This window comes from Ahaetulla prasina, chromosome 2 (genome assembly GCF_028640845.1).
Source record: "Ahaetulla prasina isolate Xishuangbanna chromosome 2, ASM2864084v1, whole genome shotgun sequence".
Lineage (NCBI taxonomy): Eukaryota > Metazoa > Chordata > Lepidosauria > Squamata > Colubridae > Ahaetulla > Ahaetulla prasina.
The window spans coordinates 70,298,840-70,320,466 of NC_080540.1; the positions used below are offsets into that span (position 1 = coordinate 70,298,840).

At 35.7% G+C, this 21,627-nt stretch overlaps 1 protein-coding gene across 3 annotated transcripts in view; it reads right to left on the reverse strand.

Moving 5' to 3' along the window:
• ATP2B2 (ATPase plasma membrane Ca2+ transporting 2) overlaps window positions 1-21,627 on the reverse strand; it is a 272,273-nt gene that overhangs the window by 30,649 nt on the left and 219,997 nt on the right. For all 3 annotated transcript variants that reach the window (XM_058166189.1, XM_058166188.1, XM_058166190.1), the window contains 5 exons: window positions 17,919-18,098; window positions 16,655-16,742; window positions 12,543-12,649; window positions 11,704-11,895; window positions 6,819-7,032 (listed from right to left, as the gene is read on the reverse strand). In XM_058166189.1, coding sequence (XP_058022172.1) covers window positions 6,819-7,032; window positions 11,704-11,895; window positions 12,543-12,649; window positions 16,655-16,742; window positions 17,919-18,098 — 781 coding nt within the window. The remainder of the gene's footprint in view (window positions 1-6,818; window positions 7,033-11,703; window positions 11,896-12,542; window positions 12,650-16,654; window positions 16,743-17,918; window positions 18,099-21,627) is intronic.

The window sequence follows — 21,627 nt, forward strand, 5'->3', positions numbered from 1 at the left end:
GGAAAAAAGAATCAGAACACTAAATACAAGCTTGATGGACATTACCTTGTAGATGACCCTCACCCCATCAAAGACCTTGGAGTTTTCATATCAAATGATGTAAGTGCCAAAGCCCACTGCAACTACATCGCCAAAAAGGCTTTAAGAGTTGTAAACTTAATCTTGTGTAGCTTCTTCTCCAGAAAGATTACACTACTAACCAGAGCATACAAAACATTTGCTAGACCAATTCTCAAATACAGCTCGCCTGTCTGGAACCCACACCTCATTTCGGACATTAATACAATTGAACGTGTCCAGAAATATTTTACAAGAAGAGTTCTCCACTCCTCTGATCACAACAAAATACCTTATGCCACCAGACTTGAAATCCTGGGTTTAGAAAATTTAAAATGCCGCCGCCTTCGGCATGACCTGAGTATAACTCATAAAATCATCTGCTGCAATGTCCTTCCTGTCGAAGACTACTTCAGCTTCAATCGTAACAATATACGAGCACACAATAGATTTAAACTTAATGTGAACCGCTCCAATCTTGATTGTAGAAAATATGACTTCAGTAATAGAGTTGTTAACGCCTGGAATGTACTACCTGACTCTGTGGTCTCTTCCCAAAATCCCCAAAGCTTTAACCAAAGACTATCTACTATTGACCTCAGCCCATTCCTAAGAGGTCTGTAAGGGGCGTGCATAAGAGCACCAGCATGACCGTTCCTGTCCTAATGTTCCCTTTGATTGTATCCAATCCGTATGGTTATTTCATGCTTATACTTATATATACTGTTGTGTTTGACAAATAAATAAATAAAATAAATAAATAAATAAAGATTTAATGTACCTGAATTTCACAGACATAGGATGCAGTACATGTGTTTCTATATATGCATTAAATCTTACTTACCATTTTAAGCAAGTGTAAAGTAATTAGAGGTGCATTTACCATTTTATGCATTTCAAAAGTCACATTCAGATTTAAATTTTGTCCCTGAGCCACAATTTCCTTTCTCCCAATCCCCTACCTCATTAATTTGTTAAAGCAAAACTTTACTGTATTTGAATCTAGTGGAATTGATAAAATCAGAATGCTAAAAATACCATTGATAAAAGTTCCCCTAAAGAAGGTTAGGAAATATGGATAGTGTTATAAGTCATATTGCAATGTACTTTGTAACAAGATAAATAATACTACACAGACTTTAATTAACTAGAAAGCATCAGACAAATTCATCTAGAATTGTGATTGAAAATTCTATTGCAACTTTTTGTTAATTGGTTCCAAAAGTAACTTAGAATTTGAGTAGAACATTCAGATCAGTACTGAGAATCATTCTGAGATGGAAGAAAAAAATGAAATATTAGAAAAATATTAGAAAATATTAGAAAAACTGAACAATAAGAATCACTAAATTTCTCCAGGATGCATGTTTATTAAGCTTCAATAGAAACTCATTTAGAATTGATAGAAAGGAATTTTTGTAGCTCAGGGTGGGACTGTGGGGTCCTCGTTGCTCTCTGAACTTGATGGTTTTCTTGCAGATGTTTCAATAACAAACTAGGTAACATTATCAGTGCTAAAAGGAAATGGGGTTTGCTCAATCATTTAGAATTGATACCATAATAAAAAAGTACCACAAATTTGCTCAATAAATCAGCAGAAATCCATTTAAAAAAGAAAGAATTTAGAAGCCTTGTCGAAGAACAAGATAGGGCAAAAAAGGAGAAACAAATATAATAATAATAATAAAAAAATAATTAAATTGAACATATCACTAAAAACCTGAAGAAAAGCCTCTAAATATTTTAAATCAATCAAAACATTCAACTAATTAAATGCTTTGCTAGATGAAAGGACTATTAAACAGTGAAATTGCCAAGACACAAAATAAGCCTTGTGTAAAATGGTGAACAGATTTCAATAGCTATCTGAATACATGAAGAAGATTTGACTCCACAATTTGATAATATGTACTATCAGTTGTTTTCTTTACAAGCTCTTTCACTGAACAGATAGTTTTCAACTTACAACAGTTCGTTTAGTGACCATTCAAAATTACAACAGGGATGAAAAAAATGGCTTATAACAGATTTTCACACTTATGACAATTGCAAAATCCCCATGATCACATAATCCAAATTTAGATGTATAGTAACCGGTTCATATTTGTGATGGTTGCAGCATCCTGGGGTCATGTGATCAAATTTTGCAACCATGTGACAAGCAAAGTCAATGGGGAAGCCAGATTCACTTAATAATCATATTATTATCTTAATCTGCAATGATTCACTTAACAATGGTGGAAAGAAAGGTTGTAAAATGGGGCAAAACTCACTTAACAAAGGTCTCACTTAGCAACATAAATTTTGGACTCAGTTGTGATCATAGATCGAGGACTACCTGTACTACCAGTTGTTTTCTTTCACAAGCGCTTCACCTTTGTTGATCCAATACATTAATTAGTAAAACAAAACAAAGAATAGAATTAAAACTGCATTGAAACAATAAAATTTTATGCATTCATGAAATCATAAAGATACTCAATAAAATGAAAAGAATGATTATGATGGCTTTAACTTCTTCAACTTCCAATATGGTTAAACATCTTCTGAGAAGAAAACAATTTGTTTGTTCTAGGCTTTTGTTTGTTTGTTTGTTTTTTAAATAATGCATTATCATTTTGCAATTGCTGGGTAATGAACACTGAGTGTAAATGAAATGTGTAAGTTGGCTTTGCTATAGAACAGGGGTGTCAAACTCATGTCATCACAGTGGCATCACGTGACATAGCGGAACTTTTTTCCCTTTCACTTCACTAAACCGGCCGTGGGCGTGGCCAGGGCGTGACAAACCCAGCCCGTGACCCAGGAATTTGACAGCCCTGGTATAGAAGGTTCCAAACCATACCCCCCGATTGTTTCTAAAGTTTTGTTTGCAACTGAAGTGATAATATTGCAACTGGATTCATCTACTCAACAGAAACATTTGTCAGATGTTCAGGACATAGGTAGGGTCTGTCAGTAAAATGAGGTGTTGCAGGTGGTAGGAAATTATGATTCGCCATCTTAAATATATGAAGATAAGACAGAAATATAAAAGGTTAAATTCACTGGAATTCTAGGAAAACTGTTTCACCATCCCATCAGGTGAAAGATTAGGAGACCAGGTGTTAAAAGTTAAGATAATGCTTAGGTTCTTTCTTAATACCCAATAAATTGTATTTGAATTGACCTGTGACTTGATCACAAGGATCACATAGAATTGAGGTCAGACTTGTTTATCAATGAAATATATCCTTCCCTGCCATGGCAACCAAGATTATGTTTCTTTTCTTTTTCCTGTCATTGCCACTGAGCTGCCCTTTGCAGAAAAGGTTAGGATTAGAGCTTTGGGAGAACCTGATGGAAGAACAGGCCCATCCACTCAGCCTAGCTTTTTAAAGCCAACTCTTCTTTTCATGTATTTTTAGCTACTGTTGTCCTATATTTTCTTGACTCTTCAGCTTTTTATATTTTGTGGCACAAAACAAAACAGAAACAAAACCCCTTACACATGTTACTGTGTGAAATATATACGTGATTAGATTTAGCTTGAGCCCAGAATATGTTTTGAAACAGAAAAAAAAATATTAACTCAATTTGTACAGTACAGTCAGCATTGTAAATCCATTTAGAACTTCTGGGAATACAGTTATTCTCTCACTATATTCAAAAATTCATTAACTAAAAAACTAGTTTTCAAACTTAAGAAGGAAGAAAATTCAATCATCAATCATTATAATATATTTAGGGGAGAATTTTAATTGTATAAGGTGCACTGAGTTACCGTAGTTGGATGATCATAGAAATGTGTTTAATACATAAATAAATCTGAAAATTCATCTCTTCTACTGTAGTTTTTATATTAGTGTTGAATTGTGAAATCATGGCAGTAAGTCTGGGAAAACCATGCAAACAGGTAGTCCTTGACTTACAACCATTAGTTTAATGACTGTTTGAAGTTGCAACAGCACTAAAAAAGTGACTTACAACTGATCCTTACCCTTATGACCATCATAGCATCCTCAAAGAATGTGATCATTATTTGGACACTTGGCAACTGGAATGTATTTATGATGGCTGCAGCATCCAGGGGTCAAATGATCACCATTTGCAACCACCCCAGCTGGCTTCTGATAAGCAAAGTCATTGGTGGAAGCCAGATTTGGCATGTGATCATGTGATTCTGTTATGGCTACATCTCACCTAAGCTTCATCAGTGGACAGCCTGACATTAACATGGGGGAGGGGAGGGTATTAGTTTAACAATTTCACTTAACAACTGCAGTGGCTCATTTGTGTCAATACCACTTTATAATGACTTGGTAAGGCCACACTTGGAATATTCCATTCAGTTTTGGTCGCCACGATGTAAAAAAGATGTTGAGTCTCTAGAAAGAGTGCAGAGAAGAGCAACAAAGATGATTAGGGGACTGGAGGCTAAAACATATGAAGAACTGTTTCAGGAACTCGGTATGTCTAGTTTAATGAAAAGAAGGACTAGGGGAGACATGATAGCAGTGTTCCAATATCTCAGGGGTTGCCACAAAGAAGAGGGAGTCAAGCTATTCTCCAAAGCACCTGAGGGTAGAACAAGAAGCAATGGGTGGAAACTAATCAAGGAGAGAAGCAACTTAGAACTAAAGAGAAATTTCTTGACAGTTAGAACAATTAATAAGTGGAACAACTTGTCTCCAGAAGTTGTGAATGCTCCAACACTGGAAATTTTAAAGAAAATGTTGGATAACCATTTGTCTGAAATGGTGTAGGGTTTCCTGCCTGGGCAGGAGGTTGGACTAAAAGACCTCCAAGGTCCCTTCCAACTCTGTTATTATGTTATGTTATTTAACAATCACTGTAAAAAAAAAGTTCATAAACTGGGCTTGACACACTTAAAAACTGCCTTGCCACCTACATAAATAATGATCTCAATTGTGGTTATAAATCTATGCAGGCATTCTCAGATTATACAAGGATTCTGTTTGAGTAATCCTTGTGTAATCCAATTTCCAATAGAGCGGTTTATATGCCATAGTATAGTACATAATACCAGCTGCCATTTCTGTATATATAAAATATCATTTTATGTATCTATAGAGGTTCTCAGTCATCCAGGTCATGGTTGTCCCAAAGGTGCTTTTTCGAAAGGCAACTGGACTTTGTTTTTCCTTGAAGATGTTTTGCTTCTCATCCAAGAAACTTCTTCAGTTCTCACTGAATGGTGGAAGATGGAGGGATTTATATACCAGATGTCTACAAGGAATATAAATCCTTCCATCCTCCACTATTCAGTCAGAACTAAAAAAGCTTTTTGGATGAGAAGCGAAATATCTGCAAAGAAAAACAAAGCCTAGTTATCATTTTATGTATGCATTAAATTGGGTCCCATTGTATTTGCATCATTTGCATGAAACTGGGCTTACATAAATCAAGGCAATTATATTCTGGGGACTTGTGGTGCTTAGCCAATTCAGTTAGTTGCTTTCTCTCCTGAAAAAATAAGACCACTAAATTACTGATTTCCATAGACAAAAACAACTACACTATTCTTTTGGGTGAGACTTAGAAAGTATTATTTATTATTTATTTGTTAAAATTATTTGCCAACTATCATCCCGTGGAACTACTCCAGGTGGCTTACAATAATAAAAATGAAGAAATGAAAAGAAGTGTAAAATAATAAAACAGTAAAATAAAGAAAGAAAAAGAAAATGAGAATACATCAATATGATAACGGAAGATGGATGGGAGGAGAGCAGAGAGCGAGTGGGAAAGTGGAATCAACCATCTCCAGTTTTAGGTAGCTAAATTTATGTAGCTAAATACATTTAGTTAATTAAATGCCACAAATAGCATTGCTGGAACAAAATTTGAAAGTCCCATTGAAGTTACTAATCTTCAAGCTCATTCTTGAACCTTTCTTTTTGGTCTGCTTGTATTTTGCTGACTCCTGTCAATACAATCCAGCTAAAGGACCTGAGACCAGAAATTATTATCAAAACAGCAATAGCAATAGCACTTAGACTTATGTACTGCTTCATAGTGCTTTAAAGCCCTTTCTAAGTGATCTGCAGAGTCAGCATAATGCTCCCCAAAATTTGGGTCCTCATTTCACCAACCTCAGAAGAATGGAAGCCTGAGTCAACCGTAAGCTGGTCAGGATTGAACTGCTAGCAGTCGGTAGAGTTAGCCTGCAATACTGCATTCTAACCACTGCACCACCACGGCTCTTCATAGCATAGTTGATCTCCATATCCAAGGCCAAGAAACCAGTGGCAGGAAGTCATTTACCCTATAAGACTGGGAAGGGGGGGAATGCACATTTATACCCTGAAGTGTTGCATAGAACAAACTGAATTGCTAGACTCTGCAGTACTTCATTTTCTTCATTACTAAGGCTTAATGTATCTGCAACCAACACCTTATTTTTCTGGGTGTTGTCCTGGAGTCTTTACCAGCTATCTTTAACTGCTATTTGAGTTTCTAGAGAGCTATTTGTTGCTCTGACAATATGTGAAAGGAAAAGAAGACCTTGATGCAATCAATGTAGCTGATGTCCTCTTCATGTAATAAAGCCCTATTGGAAATTCAGCTTGTTTTAAAATGTTGGTGACAAAAGGGTGAATGAATTTCTGGATTTTGTGAAGTCATTATTTGAATTATGTACTCTGAATGAATTCCTGGTTATGTGGGATCCCATGTTGTGTATCATTTGCAGATTCAGAAGTCAAGTAGTTCATTATCTGTAGCTTGCAAAAATAACGATAAATGACATTTGAGCTTACCAACAAAAAGGAGGGTAAAAATTAGAGTGAGTTGATACACAGCGTGGCCCAGAATATTTTTCATCATGGTACGAGAAATAAGGGGTTTGTTTCTACCATATGGTTTTCTTAGCAGAAGGGATTCTGTGGGAGGTTCTGTAGCCAGGGCAAGAGAAGCAAAAGTGTCCATAATCAAATTGACCCATAGCATCTGTACGGCTTTCAGCGGGGAATCCTGAAGACAAAAAAAATGATAAAAAACTTCATTATATCAACATCTTTATTATGTATAGTCCTTTAACATTTCTCTGGAAGTGTAATGTCTTAGGATAACACGCGTTGCCATTCTAATTTCTATGTGTTCTCACAACAGGCAAGAAGACTTAAATGAGAAAGTTCCAATAATGAAATAATAATTGTGCATTAATCTGATCTACCTTACTTAAAACCATCCTTTCATCAGTCTCCTTAAATCTCACTGTCTTTGAGAATGTGTGGATTTGATAACAGTGGATTCAACACTGTCAAACTTAACCATGAGAACATCACTGGGAAATAATAGGAAACACAGAAACAGGACGGACAAAAAGAGCTGTCTTAGTTTAGAAAATAATGGAATATCAAAATAAGTAAGTCCTCTTGTCTAAAAGGTAGGCAATTTGGTTATTTCAAATATTTTAGGCCTCAGCTCTCACCAATATCGACCAGAATGGCTAATTGTGTAGGATTGTGGAAGTTATAGTCCAAAATATCAGAAAACATTAGGTTATAAAGCGCCTCTGCAATATTTAAGGTTTTATGGTTTGTTACCTACAGTACTCATTTTCAATCCTGCATAAACAACCACTAGAAGGAGCTATCTGCTCACTAAAACTAGCAGGAACAACTTTGGCATCTCTAAACAGAACATTTAATAAACAACCACAAACTAATTAATATCTCAAGAGACAACGTAAATTACTATTAAATGTGTTTTATTAAATTGTGGCTTCAGTAATGACCTCTTCTCAGCATCTTCCCTCACTACAAACTATAACGACTTATGGGATAGACTGATAGATTGACCAGTGAGAAATGAAATAGAATTTTTTTTCATTAACTGAAATAGTTAAGCATATCCAATTGAATCAAATCAAAGTTTATCATAATGTGTCTTATTTCTAAACAAAATAAAGTGCATTTTGACAGTGCAAATTATTCCAAAATTAATCTCTTCATTCACCATAATTGAGTAATAAGTAACTTGAGTAAAATTCTAAAATTTGCTCAGAATTCAGTATTCATTTAAATTTGTCTAAATATTACAGAACTGTTACTTTGATTCTCACCTTAACAACGTTCACCTTGTTCACTATTGTTAAGTATAAAGAAAACATCCAAACTGTTGGATATTTTTTATATTTATGTTAGCCACCCCCTCAAGACATAGAATTAGTCCTATTATGCTGGCATCTTTGCTGTAAAAATAATCCTGCTTTCAAGCATAGAATGCTTTTGTAGTTGTTCCAACATAAACAAGTTTTCTCCGCATTTTCAAGTGGTAGGATCAGGCTGAGCATTGCAGTGACAACTTGCTTTGTTTAAATTTACCATAAATGTAACTGGATTAACCCAAAACAAACCCACCAATTGGCATATCCACACGCTACATTTAAAAGCAGCTTTCCATTCCTTCCACAGCTTTTCCAGATTTCTCATTTCACCCAAATGTGATCTATAAATTCATCAATTGAAAGTCATATGAGAGATGGGGAACCATCTCTCCCAATTAACCTATTTTCCTGTGATTTTATGCACCTTGCAGGTATTTTAGACTACTATATACATCCCAATAACTATGGAAGAAATAAAGTTGCTTTCTTGAGGAAAAAAAAAACTAAGATCTATGAAGAAGATTACAATATGGACTGCACCAACCAAACATGCTCAGAAGCTAGAATAAGTTTGCAGCACCTTCGCTGTTGCTTCTCTTCTGAAAGCAGGAAGGTAAATTTCACTGAGCAATGTGACCTCATGTGTGATCAGGGAATATTTTGAACTGAAGTTATCAAGTTAGAATTCCAAACAGTTGAAAATGATTTCTGGAAGTGTTCTATTTTAAATATTGTTCTCACCTCATATGAATCTCTATTTTAAAAGTCTTTACTATGCAAGTATCAGTAAAATCCAAAAGAACCACAGTATGTGATGAAAAGCAACTTTATCTCTTTGATCCTTCCTCTAAATTACACATGTGCAATTGTCAGCTGTTGTTTTGAGTAGCACAGCATTTCACTATTTCCCAGTACCAATCACTTCATGTTGCTTGGGTGACTCTAATAATTGTCTGCTATACTGCACAGTTCAGTCAAACATAAAAGCTCATTCTGAACCACAGTCTAGGCATTAAACACATATTAGTTTTTGGTACTTTTTTTAAATTTCATTTTGTCACAACAGTATACACAAACATCGACATAAAACAACAACATAAAAGAAAAAAATATATATAAGCAAAAGTATGCAACAACTATGTTAATTTGATATAATGAAGGGAACAATAGGACAGGAACAGTAGGCACTTTTGTGCTCTTATACATGCCCCTTATACTTGGTGTAGTGAAATTTCTACTGAAGTCCACAAGTCTTAAAGATGCCAAAGTTGGACACCCCTAGTCTAGACCCCCAGAAAGGAATGAATAAGATAGGCATTGGCAACCTCCTGATTGGTGGAAAGAATTATTTCCATATATATGTTTTAGTCCAATCAGGGAGAGAGGAATGGAGGCTCTGCTGAGCTTTATCATGATTTATGCAATTCTTTCTGATGTGTTTATTCAATACATTTTTAATCCTCCCAGCAATAACATCCTTCTACATATGAACTAATGCCATGCAAAAACAGATAAAATCCAAGCTTCTTAAATCATTGAAAAATACAATGACTGGATAATTAAAATGCGGTTGGTTGGGTTTTGGCTTAGCATGTTGTGCAAACCTAGCAATTATGGCTTATTTAATTAATGATAGTTAATGTAAACCAGATAGAAATCCATTTTGAGTGAGTCAAGGAAATGTCTTTTCTCTAAAGTATTCCTCTCTTCGTTTTTATTTGCTTATTGTCTTGCATAGCGTAATCAAGTATTACTTATTGTAAATGTTGACCTGGCTTTTCCCACCCATGCGTGTTTTTAACTGAAGTGCTTCCTTTGAGGGTTTGTTGCTCAGAGGGACTAATAACCCTGAAGAAATCAATAGTTACAACCTTTGAACACCTTGAAAAATTTAGCAGAGTAACTTGGGAGGAGTTTCAATGTTGTGGCTTCCAAAAGAGACTGCCTCAGGTTTCACTTGGCCATATCATGATGACCAGGTAAACTTATTCTTTACAGTACACCTAATGACTTATTCATAATTTGCTCCATGAGGCTGAATTTCCCTGTTGCACCAGAGTGAACAGTATGTGCTATGTGAATAATTGCACTATGTTTTCAAAGGTAGGTTTTGTTACAAGCTTCTATAGTCAAGGGGCTGTGTATATACATAGACAAAGACACACAGAGAGAGGGAGGGAGGGAGGGAAATGGAGAGAGACTCTTCCACAACTTTTGAAAATAATGATAGCATATTTCACATGTTTACAACTGGCACATGTAAAAAAGTGTATGTGTCTATCTTCCAGAAGAAAATAAATTAAAACAAATTTTCTATAAAATACAGCATGGGAAGGATGCCAACGTGAAGAAGGAATAGAGAGAGCTGCAATGGCACCAGAAAAGGAAAAGAAAGAAAAGAGAATTAGGAGAAATATCTAATTGGATGAAGATGAGACAAGGAAAAGAGATAATTAGGGGAAAAAGAAAAAGTGAGAAAAGTTTAGGACTATAAACAGAAATGTTTAGGACTACAAAAAGATTCACTAGACAAATGAGTTTTCTGACTCAAATTCAAAAAGATTTGCTAAGCAAACAATAGTTTTCTGACTCAAATTCAAATATGTGACATTGTTAATCAGCCTATTATGTTTTCAAGAATTGATTATAAATCAATTACTAAAATGCATAAGTGCCTCTACAATATACCAGTGGCTCCCCCTGTTCCATATAGTAGCTAAAAAAGATTATTGCATAGGTTGCCCCTGTAACTACAATATTGTAAACAAACAAAAAGGTGTGGAAGGTGGCTATATGGGTAATCCTCACTTATTGATGGTAATTGGGTCCAGGAAACCTATCACTAGATGATGTAATCAAAAGTTGAGATGTGACTGCCCTGAGGTATGACAGCAGTTCCAGCAATCCCAGTTGCTGTCATTAGATGAATCTTGTGAGGTTGTGAGACCTCTTCCTAGTTTCTCCATTGACTCTGCTTGTCAGAAGCCAACAGAAGTTCACAAATGACAGTCATATGACCTCAGATCTCTACTATGTTGTAATTGAAAGCTGTTTGCTTGGTAACTGAATCATGATCATGTGACCATGGCCACAACTATGAGGCCCAATCCTAAGTACCCCTCATTCAGTGCTGTCATAAGTTTGAACAGGTGCTGAACAGGATTACCTCATTGCTATCCCCCAATTAGGGTACCCTTTGAATCAATCTGATTTCATGGGAGATTTAAATATTCAGATAACCTGAGGTCTTTGTTTCCAACCCTTGTGGATTTTTGCCTAGCATATGAACACAATGCAGTGACCTGCTTTAGCCACTGCACAAAGTATTGCTTGGGGCTGTTACCAAAGAAAGAAGAACTATGTGTTTATAAAATAACTAGAACACTTTGGTTTTTTTCCCCTTGCATTAGTGATGGTAATTATTTTTCATCTCAATCATATTAACCAGACAGCTGTGACCAAGCTAGGTACTGTCTTAATCCAAAGGATCACTGCAATGCTCAGAGTTAATCTTAGTTTACTCTTAACCTTACCTGGGTAATGCAAGCACCAGTGAAAGCCACAATCACAGCCACCACGTTTACGGTAAGCTGGAACTGCAGGAACTTAGAGATACTGTCATAAACATTACGGCCCCACATTACAGCTTTCACAATACTACTGAAGTTGTCATCTGTGAGGATGATATCAGAAGCTTCCTTTGCCACATCTGTTCCTGCAATACCCTGAAAAATAAAGAGTTACCAACATTTTCTAGAAGGAATAATAAGAAATCAGTTTGGATGAGTACCTGAATAGGGTCTACAGCAGGGGTCTCCAACCTTGGCAACTTTAAGCTTGGAGGACTCCAACTCCTGGAATTCCCCAGCCAGCAAAGCTGGCTGGGGAATTCTGGGAGTTGAAGTCCTCCAGGCTTAAAGTTGCTAAGGTGGAGACCATTTGTCTACAGGGTTGTAAAAAAGGGAGTTTTTTTCAGAATACTTTACCCTTAAATATCTGTTGAGGAATAAAATAGCAGCCACGATCCAAAACAGTGTGAAAGTAATTTCTTGGACTAGCTCCCTTCAACAGACTTTGTACCACAGATGGCAAGCATACTGGAATCTGTTTGTGATCTGGCATATTGCTCAGAGCTGAAGTTTTAGTTATTACCCATTTACCCATTTTAAAACCATTTAGAAAATCCAGGTAATACCACAAGATAGTATGAGATAGTATTATTAAAATGTACTGCAGCATAACAGTAGATTGAGAGAATCCTTTTTTCATCATTAAAAGAAACTTGGGGGGAATATTTAACCCAATTTCAAATGCAATGCATTCACTCTCAGAAGTAGATCAAAACTGAAACCAGAAACAAACTGAAATATACCATTGCAAAGCCAACATCAGCTTTTTTAAGAGCTGGTCCATCATTAGTTCCATCACCAGTCACTGCTACAACCTGCCTCTGCTCCACTTGCGTGCTGTCAATGATGCCTGCAAAATATGGCAATGAATTCTTAAGTAATCATGTAAATATATGTCATGTATGTATGTTAGAAATCTGCCCAACTTCAGGAGGCTCTGTGCTACATGCAACATTAAGAGCAACAGAGATTTTAAAAGATGAACAAACTATGTATGCCTCAGAAGAAAGGCAGATAACATGTCTATGCAGATTCTCAGTCATCCAGGTCATGGTTGTCCCCAAGGTGCTTTTTCAATAGGCAACTGGACTTTCTGGTTCAGTTACCTCTTGAAAAAGCACCTTTGGGAAGGATCTTACTACCAACCCTAATCCAAGCTTTCCAAGACTTTTCAAAGATAGTTAGGGTACACCATACAGATCTTTATGAAGATGATATTCCAGCAGACAGGTAAAATAGAGAAGGCCTGCTTTTAGGGTTTTGCCAAGTGACATCTTTGATCATCAGTTTGACTGACCAGAGTTAGCCTACTCTATCAATTATACAGAGCAAGCAGAAATAGCTGGTCCCCAGAAATCTCCTGACAGTGAGAACAATAAACCAGTGGAACAAGTTGCCTTCAAGTTGTGGTTGCTCATTGGAGGTTTTTAAGAAGAGATTGGACAGCCATTTATCCAGAATAATATAGGGTCTCCTGCTTGTGCAGATGGTTGTACTCCAAGGTCCCTTCCAACTCTTATTCTGTTAAATGCTTTATGGGTGGTAAATACTACTAACTGGCAAGCAAAGTCTCACACTTATTACCTGTCTGCCATATACAGTGCACATTAAAAAAAAAAAGAATCTGATCACATGACATCTTGAGGATCTATCTAACTTCTTACCTATCTTATTACTTATGGATCAAGTCCTCCAATTTTATATTCATATTGCTCAGAGTGCCCAAGGCATTGCTAAAATTTGATTAATTTTATTTGTGGATGCAAAAATGTCTCCGCAATCAATTGTCCTAGACTCCACCTAGGATTATTAAGAATGCACCAAAAATAATAAAACAGCCATAGCCAAGAAAATTAGCAGAGGTGAAGTTTGAAATGCATGCTACAGACAGAATCTCCAATTTCAATTGAATCAGAAACTTTTTTACCAGTCCATCAACAAAAAGATTGCAATTAACTAGTCAATACCTGCAAAGAAAAAGCAGTACAGTTCTGAGCGCAGGTATGGGTCAATCCAAAGACAATACAGTACAGCTTGGATAAAGGAGATGGAAAAGAAGTGTGTGGGGGGGGGAGAAGTTGAAAGAACTTGTAATGACAGCAGAAATTGTGGAGAACAGAGTAAGGAAGATCAAGAATTGGTAATCATCTGATGAAGTTAACTGCATTGTTTTGGTTGAAACATCTGACTGGTCTATACTTACTTATTGCTAAACTGTTTAATAACAGTTTCTACTGCAAGGAGAACTGAAAATTGATTAACATCTTACAAAACGTAGCTGACAATAAAAGATCCAACAAAAAGAATAGCACCAGGCAACTACAACCCAATTTACCTGCATACCAACAACTTTAAAAGTGCTAACTAGTCTGGTAGCTGATGCAGTCCCACTACATCTGGCTGAAAACAAGCTCTTTCTTCTGAGCAGAAAGAAAAACTGCTCAAACAGCAGAAGGACAAATAATCAGCTCCTGAAAATTGATTACTTTGGAAAATTGTAAGAGAAGGAAAATCAACTTAAATGTAAGTTGGATTGATTGTAAGAAGGCGTTTAACTCCCTGCCACATGACTGGATAATCAAATGCCTAGAAATAACAGGAGTCAGTAAAAAAATCTGAAGCTTTGTACAAAGATCGGTGCACAATGGAAGACACAATTGCTGGTCAACGGTGATTGATTGCAAGAATTTAATATCAAGAGAGGAATCTATAAGGAGATTCATTATCACCACTACTGTTTGACATTGCACTGACTGATTCATCTGTCAACAATACTGAACAAGTAGGCCAGGCTGTAAATGGATGCCACATCCTGTAAATGGAGGATCTGAAGCTGAATACCATCTGAATAGAATCATTGTTTTCAACACTGTCCATGCACACAGTCAAGATATTGCAATAGAATTTGGACAGGACAAACGTGCCATCCTTATCTTCAATAGGGGATAGCATTTAGACTTATATATCACTTCATAGTGCTTTATAGCCCTCTCTAAGCAGTTTACAGAGTCGGCATATGGTCCCCAACAATCTGGGTCAGACAAGTGGTAAAAACATCAAGCTGATTTACTGGATGAAGAAGATCAACACAAATATTTAGGCAATCTTCAGTCTAACAACATCAAGTACAAGTCAAGAAGAAAGTTAGTAGTAATACATCAGAAGAATGAAGATCTTATCATCCAAACTCAGTGGCAGGAATATCATCAAGGCAATGAACACCTGGGAAATTCCAGTCATTAGATATATAGGTGTAATAGTGGACTGGACTCAAGCTGAAGTAAAAAACCATAGTTAGGAAGACCCCAAAAATAATGCCAATAAATTATGCTCTTCATCCACAGAGTATTGTTGATAGATTCTAATTTTCAAGAAGCATAAGATGCAGGCTTTCAAGAAGCAAAATATGCATGTACACCAGATAGCTGAATAAGAAAAAAAAAAGTGGGATCCTGATTAATTCTTCAAGCAGAAGTACATGCATATGGTCAAAAATAATTCTGTGTAACTTTAAATGAAATTCATTAAAAGAAGCAAAAGATGTTCCCAAGCCAAAAGCACTCTTCTTCCATTATAGGCATTATTCCTCTTTTTTCCTGTCGGCTCTGCTGTTTGCTGAGTGCTTTCGCCACTGATTTAAACTGAAGTTATATAAGACATTCAGGTCTGTTTTATTTATGCCGTAATCTTATGCTTTGCAACCCATCTCGTTTGGATTCATTTTTTTACCATCGCTCAACCTTGCTAACTGCATTTCCTCCACAAAAGAGTTCATTTTTGTCCTATTGTATATTAAGTGGATGTGTAATTGGAAAGGGGGAAGGTTGCATCTTTTAATGCAGACTGAGATGAAATGAATTTTGAGAGCTTAATTCTGCAAGATGCTAACAGCATAAACATTTTAGCAGGATTTCTGACATCAAATAAAGCAAATGTTAAATCGGCACATGTGTGGCTTTGTATGCATTATTTTAAAAAAAGATATTTTGATCCTTTTTAGACAATGGAGTGAGCAGGCCACATGCTCTACTTCTTATGATCAGTACCAAAGGCATAATTATTACTAAATTGGAGAGCAATAACAGTATACGGTTTAAAGACTAGCATAAATAATAAAATGGACAACTCCTATGGTGGAAGACAGCAAAACGTATTTGGCTCTGACATGGTCAGACATGGGAAATATGCAAAAAGATATACAAATGCAAAGGCTGTTGAACTCTTTTACCTCAAAATATGAGCATTTCACAAAGGATGGATTGATTTTGCACATCTGGATTTTGATGGCAATTATTGCTTTTGGTTGGAGTAGTTGAAAAAATATAGCATGCATTAAGAAATATGTTTGAAAATCAAAGTATATGTTTGGGATAAGTGTGATTTAATTTAACTTATTCAATGTAGAGACTGCCAAAATCTAAAAAACTTTGGGAAGCTATCAATGTAACAACAATATACGATATAATGAGTCAGAAACAATTTAAAAGAAGGATCAAACTATCAATATGATGAATCAGAAATAAAATAAATAAAAGTAAAGTAAAAAAAAGAACCAAAAAAATCCCAGATGGCAGTCCAGCAAACAAATCTCACAGGGGCTCCAGCCACCCTTACCCAGGGACCTAAGAGAATGGCCAAGTTTTCCATATCATCAGAAAGAGTTACATGGATTTTAGAACTTCATTCTAGAAGACAACTGCCACAATAAACACCTTTATCATCAAAAAGTTGTTATACCTAATTTCCTGGAGCTATGTTCAGGAAATTGTGTAAAGGAAACAAACTGTTTAAGTTTGACAAAAGTCATCATAGAATATAACAGATATGTAGAGATACATCCAAAGCACAATCTTACCTTTTACCAAGGTATGCTTATCTGTGGGTGATGAACGAGCAAGGACACGAAGTTTTGGCCATATCTTATCAATGCGTTCCTGCTCAATCTGAAAGTAGTAAAAAGGGTAACAAAAAGAATGCATGTGTCAGTCTTCAAGGCATTTCAGTGTCATTTCAAAAACAATATCACTTTTAAGGATGAAAAGAAATATTCCATTCTCCATTCAAATTAATATGTCATCAATCGATGTCTGAATAATATTGTTGTACTATTTTTTAATATTGTGCTGCTTTCAACATCTTGTTTTAAATATTACTGATGAATACCGGATTATTTTTTTCTACGTAGTTTCTGCGTCAGTTTTTTTTTTAAATAAACGAAATAGGAATTTTCTAAACTTACAGAAAAACTTGTGATTAAATGTAGAATAGATTGCTGTCATTTTTTAGTGGGATCAGTTCTATTATGGATAATCAAAAATTTTATGGAGGGAGGGTAAAACAGAGGGAGGGAGGCTGACCTGTGTTTTTTTAGTTATGATATAAAATATATATTAATAAAAGTGCTTTTCAGCTTGAATGTATGCAAAAAGAATAACTGGGTTTTGCAAATTTTCTGTGTTACTTTACTCTTTCAGCTGGTAAACTGTGGATTAAAAAAAACTCCAATAGGAGAGAATAGCTCAGGGCTGAAGTGTGAAGTCATTGGTGCTCTCTGAATTTGGTTGTTTGCCTGCAGATGTTTCATTACCCAACTAGATAGTATCATCAGTATAAGGGACCTAGTTGAGTTTCCACTAATGATGTTACCTAGTTGGGTAGGAAAACATTTGCAAGCAAATAAACAAGCTCAAAAACCAACAAGAACTTCACATTACATAATTTCTTTAAAAAGGATTGCAAACTAAGCCTCAGTCCTGCTTTTGAGAAATGGTGAAAACTAGTGTTTATCAATTCTGATGTTGTTTCAAGGAAAGTGCAAGTTACTTATTAAAAGGAACAGGGAACAGATAAAACAGGGCATGGAGCTTTTTTAAACAGTACCAGGTTTTGATGCACAAATGAGCAGTAATGAAAACTGAACTGTATGCAAAGATTTGAATTACTCTTGACAATTTCTGTCCAGCATTTAATATTACAGTATTGCCATTTTTTAATTATATCTTTTGCACAGAAAACTAAAAAAAAAAAATGGGGATCAACACATTAAATACAAAAACTGCTTTCTCTTTCCAGTCCTTTAACAATTGAACAGAATATATGCTGTTCTGCATATGACTTACATCTCCCTTCTCATTTCGAATCCTTCGATTAAAATCCTTTCCTTCAATACAGAGGAAATCTTCACCAGGGTGAATAATTCCACATTTTATGGCAATGGCACGAGCTGTATTGATGTTATCTCCAGTAACCATGCGGACTGTAATTCCAGCTCGCTGGCACTTTCTTATGGCTTCTGGGACCTAATCAAACAGTGACATGGAATGGAAGAAGATGGAACAGAAAAGCAGTGTATAGCATAATAACAACTATAATGGAATGAAGTATTTTCATATATTGAAATCATTAGAATAGATTAGAATAGAATAGAATAGAATAGAATAGAATAGAATAGAATAGAATAGAATAGAATAGAATAGAATAGAATTCTTTATTGGCAAAGTGTGATTGGACACACCAGGAATTTGTCTTTGGGGCAAACGAGAGACATCATGGGCCTTTTGGAGTTGTAAGACTATACAGTCCCTAAGAATAACATATATGGCAAAGAGACATACTGAAAAGTTTGCAGAATGCCATGTACTCTAATTACTAGTTTATAGACTTATTTTTTTTATGTCCTTGGAAACACTGATTGCTAATGAGGAATGGATACTTTACTTTTAAAAGAAGATGAAAATCATATTAAGATCCTGCTCATAGTTCAAAACAGAAATTAAAAAGAATTTAATTTGGAAAAAACAAATACTATAAGCATAAGAAATCATAATACTAAAAAGAAGACATGTGTTAAGTAAGCAAATATCAACACAATGGCACAAATCCTTTCTGCTATTTCTTTAGCATAAGAATGTGCTCCAATTGTTTTACCTGTGAAAAGCACATACCATTTGTGGAAGTGGAAAAGAACTGCTACTGAAGGATCACATTTCTCATACACCACAACTGTGCACTGCCATGGTGATAAACTTGTGTGAATCAATGAGTAGGATGCTCATGTTTGTACAGGGCAGGGGTGGGTTGCTCTTGATCTCTAAGTTCTACATTTCTTTCCTTTTTTCTTTTGCCTCCCCCCTCCTTTTTTATTATGTGTTATAAATATTAATTCATTCTGTTGCTTCCATACATTAATGTTTCTATAAAACTATTAACAGTCGATTGTTGAAAAGCTTGGAGTAGAAAAGTGAAAGAAAAAATGTTCTATAAATATTAATTACGGTTTAACATAGCAGTATAACAGGCATAAAATTATTTAGCTTTCTCATCCAAGTTAAATTAACACTGAAGAATCACTACAACACACAGCAAAATAGATGTTTCATATTTTTAAGAGATTAAGGGCTGCAGTGGGCATGGCAATGAGAGAAGAGTTAAGAGTTGTGGGATTTTTTTTTATACTGTTAATCTCATATAAGGTTCACACCACATTTTTGCATATTCCTTGTTTTATAATGGATAAAAAATAATTGTCATGCTGTGGTGCATACAAATAAAGTATCCTCAAGTCACAAAGATCTTCTGGCAATTTGTTAAGAACATTATTGGAATGGGTTTTCATTGTTTTCCTCTAGGATTTATTTATTTTTTTGGCTTGTTTAGGTTTGGGAGAATCTGGTGGCTTTCCATAAGCCGCCTTAGCTTTCTCTGATCGAGCAAGATTATCCAGGTAGTGAGAAAAGCCAAACACACAACAAAAAGTACCTCAGAGAGCACCTGAGGCCCAGGAACCACCTCCAATCCTTGTCTCAATGAGTCCAACAGAGAAATGCTGTGCTTACTACTAGGATATGACTTGAACTTCAAGATTTATTTCCCACTATAGGGATGACTTAAGAACTGTTCATCTACTTTGTAGATCAATTATCTCAATTTTTCTACTGTCTATTGAATTGAGCAATTCCTCCATCAGCCACGGGGCAATCAGTAAAATCTGTTTTATCTTCATGTATTTTATATCCACATTCAGAGCTCCCCATTATTACTATGTAATGACTATAATTGCTTTTTCTCTCACTACATGGTTGCTTTCCTTTCCCTCCAGGCATCAAGCTGTTGGTAGAAGTGCTAATAACTAAGCATGTCTCTTAATTCAGTTATAACTACTGATTAGTTCATAAGACAGAGAGCAATATAGACATTATAACCTATGGAAAACCCACACATTAATAAAATGTGAAATATAAAATAAACAAACAAATCTTTGAACAAATTTGCAGAACAATACATTTGAACTGATTTGATATTAACTGCATTACAACTTTCTAACACAAATGCAAACAGGATTGTCTGATTATGCAAATTCCAGCCATAGGGGAAATAACTACTCCAGGATCTAACATTTTAGGAGTGAAAAATGGCTTTCCAGGAGAAGATCTTTGTATCTTCAAGTTAAAATCTTTAGGGTAAATTTCATACATTTTTTTCCAATATATATTTGGAAGTTTTTATCTGGGATTCGTAATACAGTTGCACATGAAAAAAGCACTCAAATTACCTTTAACACAAGATGGGCCCCGGTAAAATAAATTTTGAGGTATCACTTTTGTCAGAATAAATCAATCATATGAGCTATTCTAACCTATTTGTTCTACTGTATTGTGGCCCATACTTAAAATGCTGAAAAATGTGGACCTAAATCAGAGATGTGTAAACTGCTGAAAACTCTCCACATCAGTACATCATTATTGCTATCGGATTTTCTTTAAAAAAGCAAATAAACTATGATTATAATACTCTTTTCAAAAGAATATGATTGTGAAAGCAAAAATAAATAAATAAATAGTTAAAGCGATCCTCCAAGAGTAAGTAAAATCTTCCAGTTCTGTTAAATTTCTATCCCTTGAAAAGAAAAGTTATAGTTCCCAGTCAGAATCACTGTACCATTTATTCTGGTGTTTTAAAACTTGTCTTACTGGGTCTAGAAATAGAGGGGAGGGGGGCTGCTGCTAGCTTCCTACCTGAAGAGTTATCTTTACTTGCACATTACTGAAGAAATTAGTGAATAACACAGGGCTGTCCAACTCCCGGCCCATGGGCTGGATGTGTCATGTGCTGGCCATGCCCACGCCTGGTTTAGCGAAGGGGGGGAAAAGTCCCAATACGTCACGTGATGCTGTGACATGGGTTTGACACCCCTGCAAGACTGTCATACACATCCCCCAGCCATTGCTTCACCCCTCCCAAACCTTTCAAACTGAATGGTGAAAGGACTTTTCTATCAAAATGAATGAGAATGGTTGAAATCAATTAATTAATTAGTTAATTAGTTAAGTGTCACAAAGTCACATCTGATTCTGGGGCATTCTATAACTGAAAGCTTGCCATTCCAACCTGTAAGGGCTCTCCATTTCTTTGATTGCATCTATTCATTGCCTTTCTTTTTTCTAGTTCTACTTTGTTCTTGTTCATTGCCTGCTTGCATCACATCCCAAAGTTATGTGAGATTCTGCTTGCTGCACATCACCTCAAGAGAGCAATCAAGTTTTTCTGTAGTCAAGGAAGGACTGGTTCTTCTTGCAATCCTTGGCAATTTTCATGGCCACTGTTCAGAAGCATCTACATTTCTCTTTTACTTTCTCTGTGCTTAGCGTTTACAGACTTCTGGGACCACCAGAAGTCTACTGCTTTAACTATTCTGATCTTTGCTGTTCTTGAAAAAGCCCTTCTGCTTCACAATCTGGCCTAGGTCTGCAATTTTTTTCCTCTCTAGAATTAATTTCCAGCACCCTGTCCATCTTTATTCTGGAGCCCAAGGAAACAAATGTTTCTACC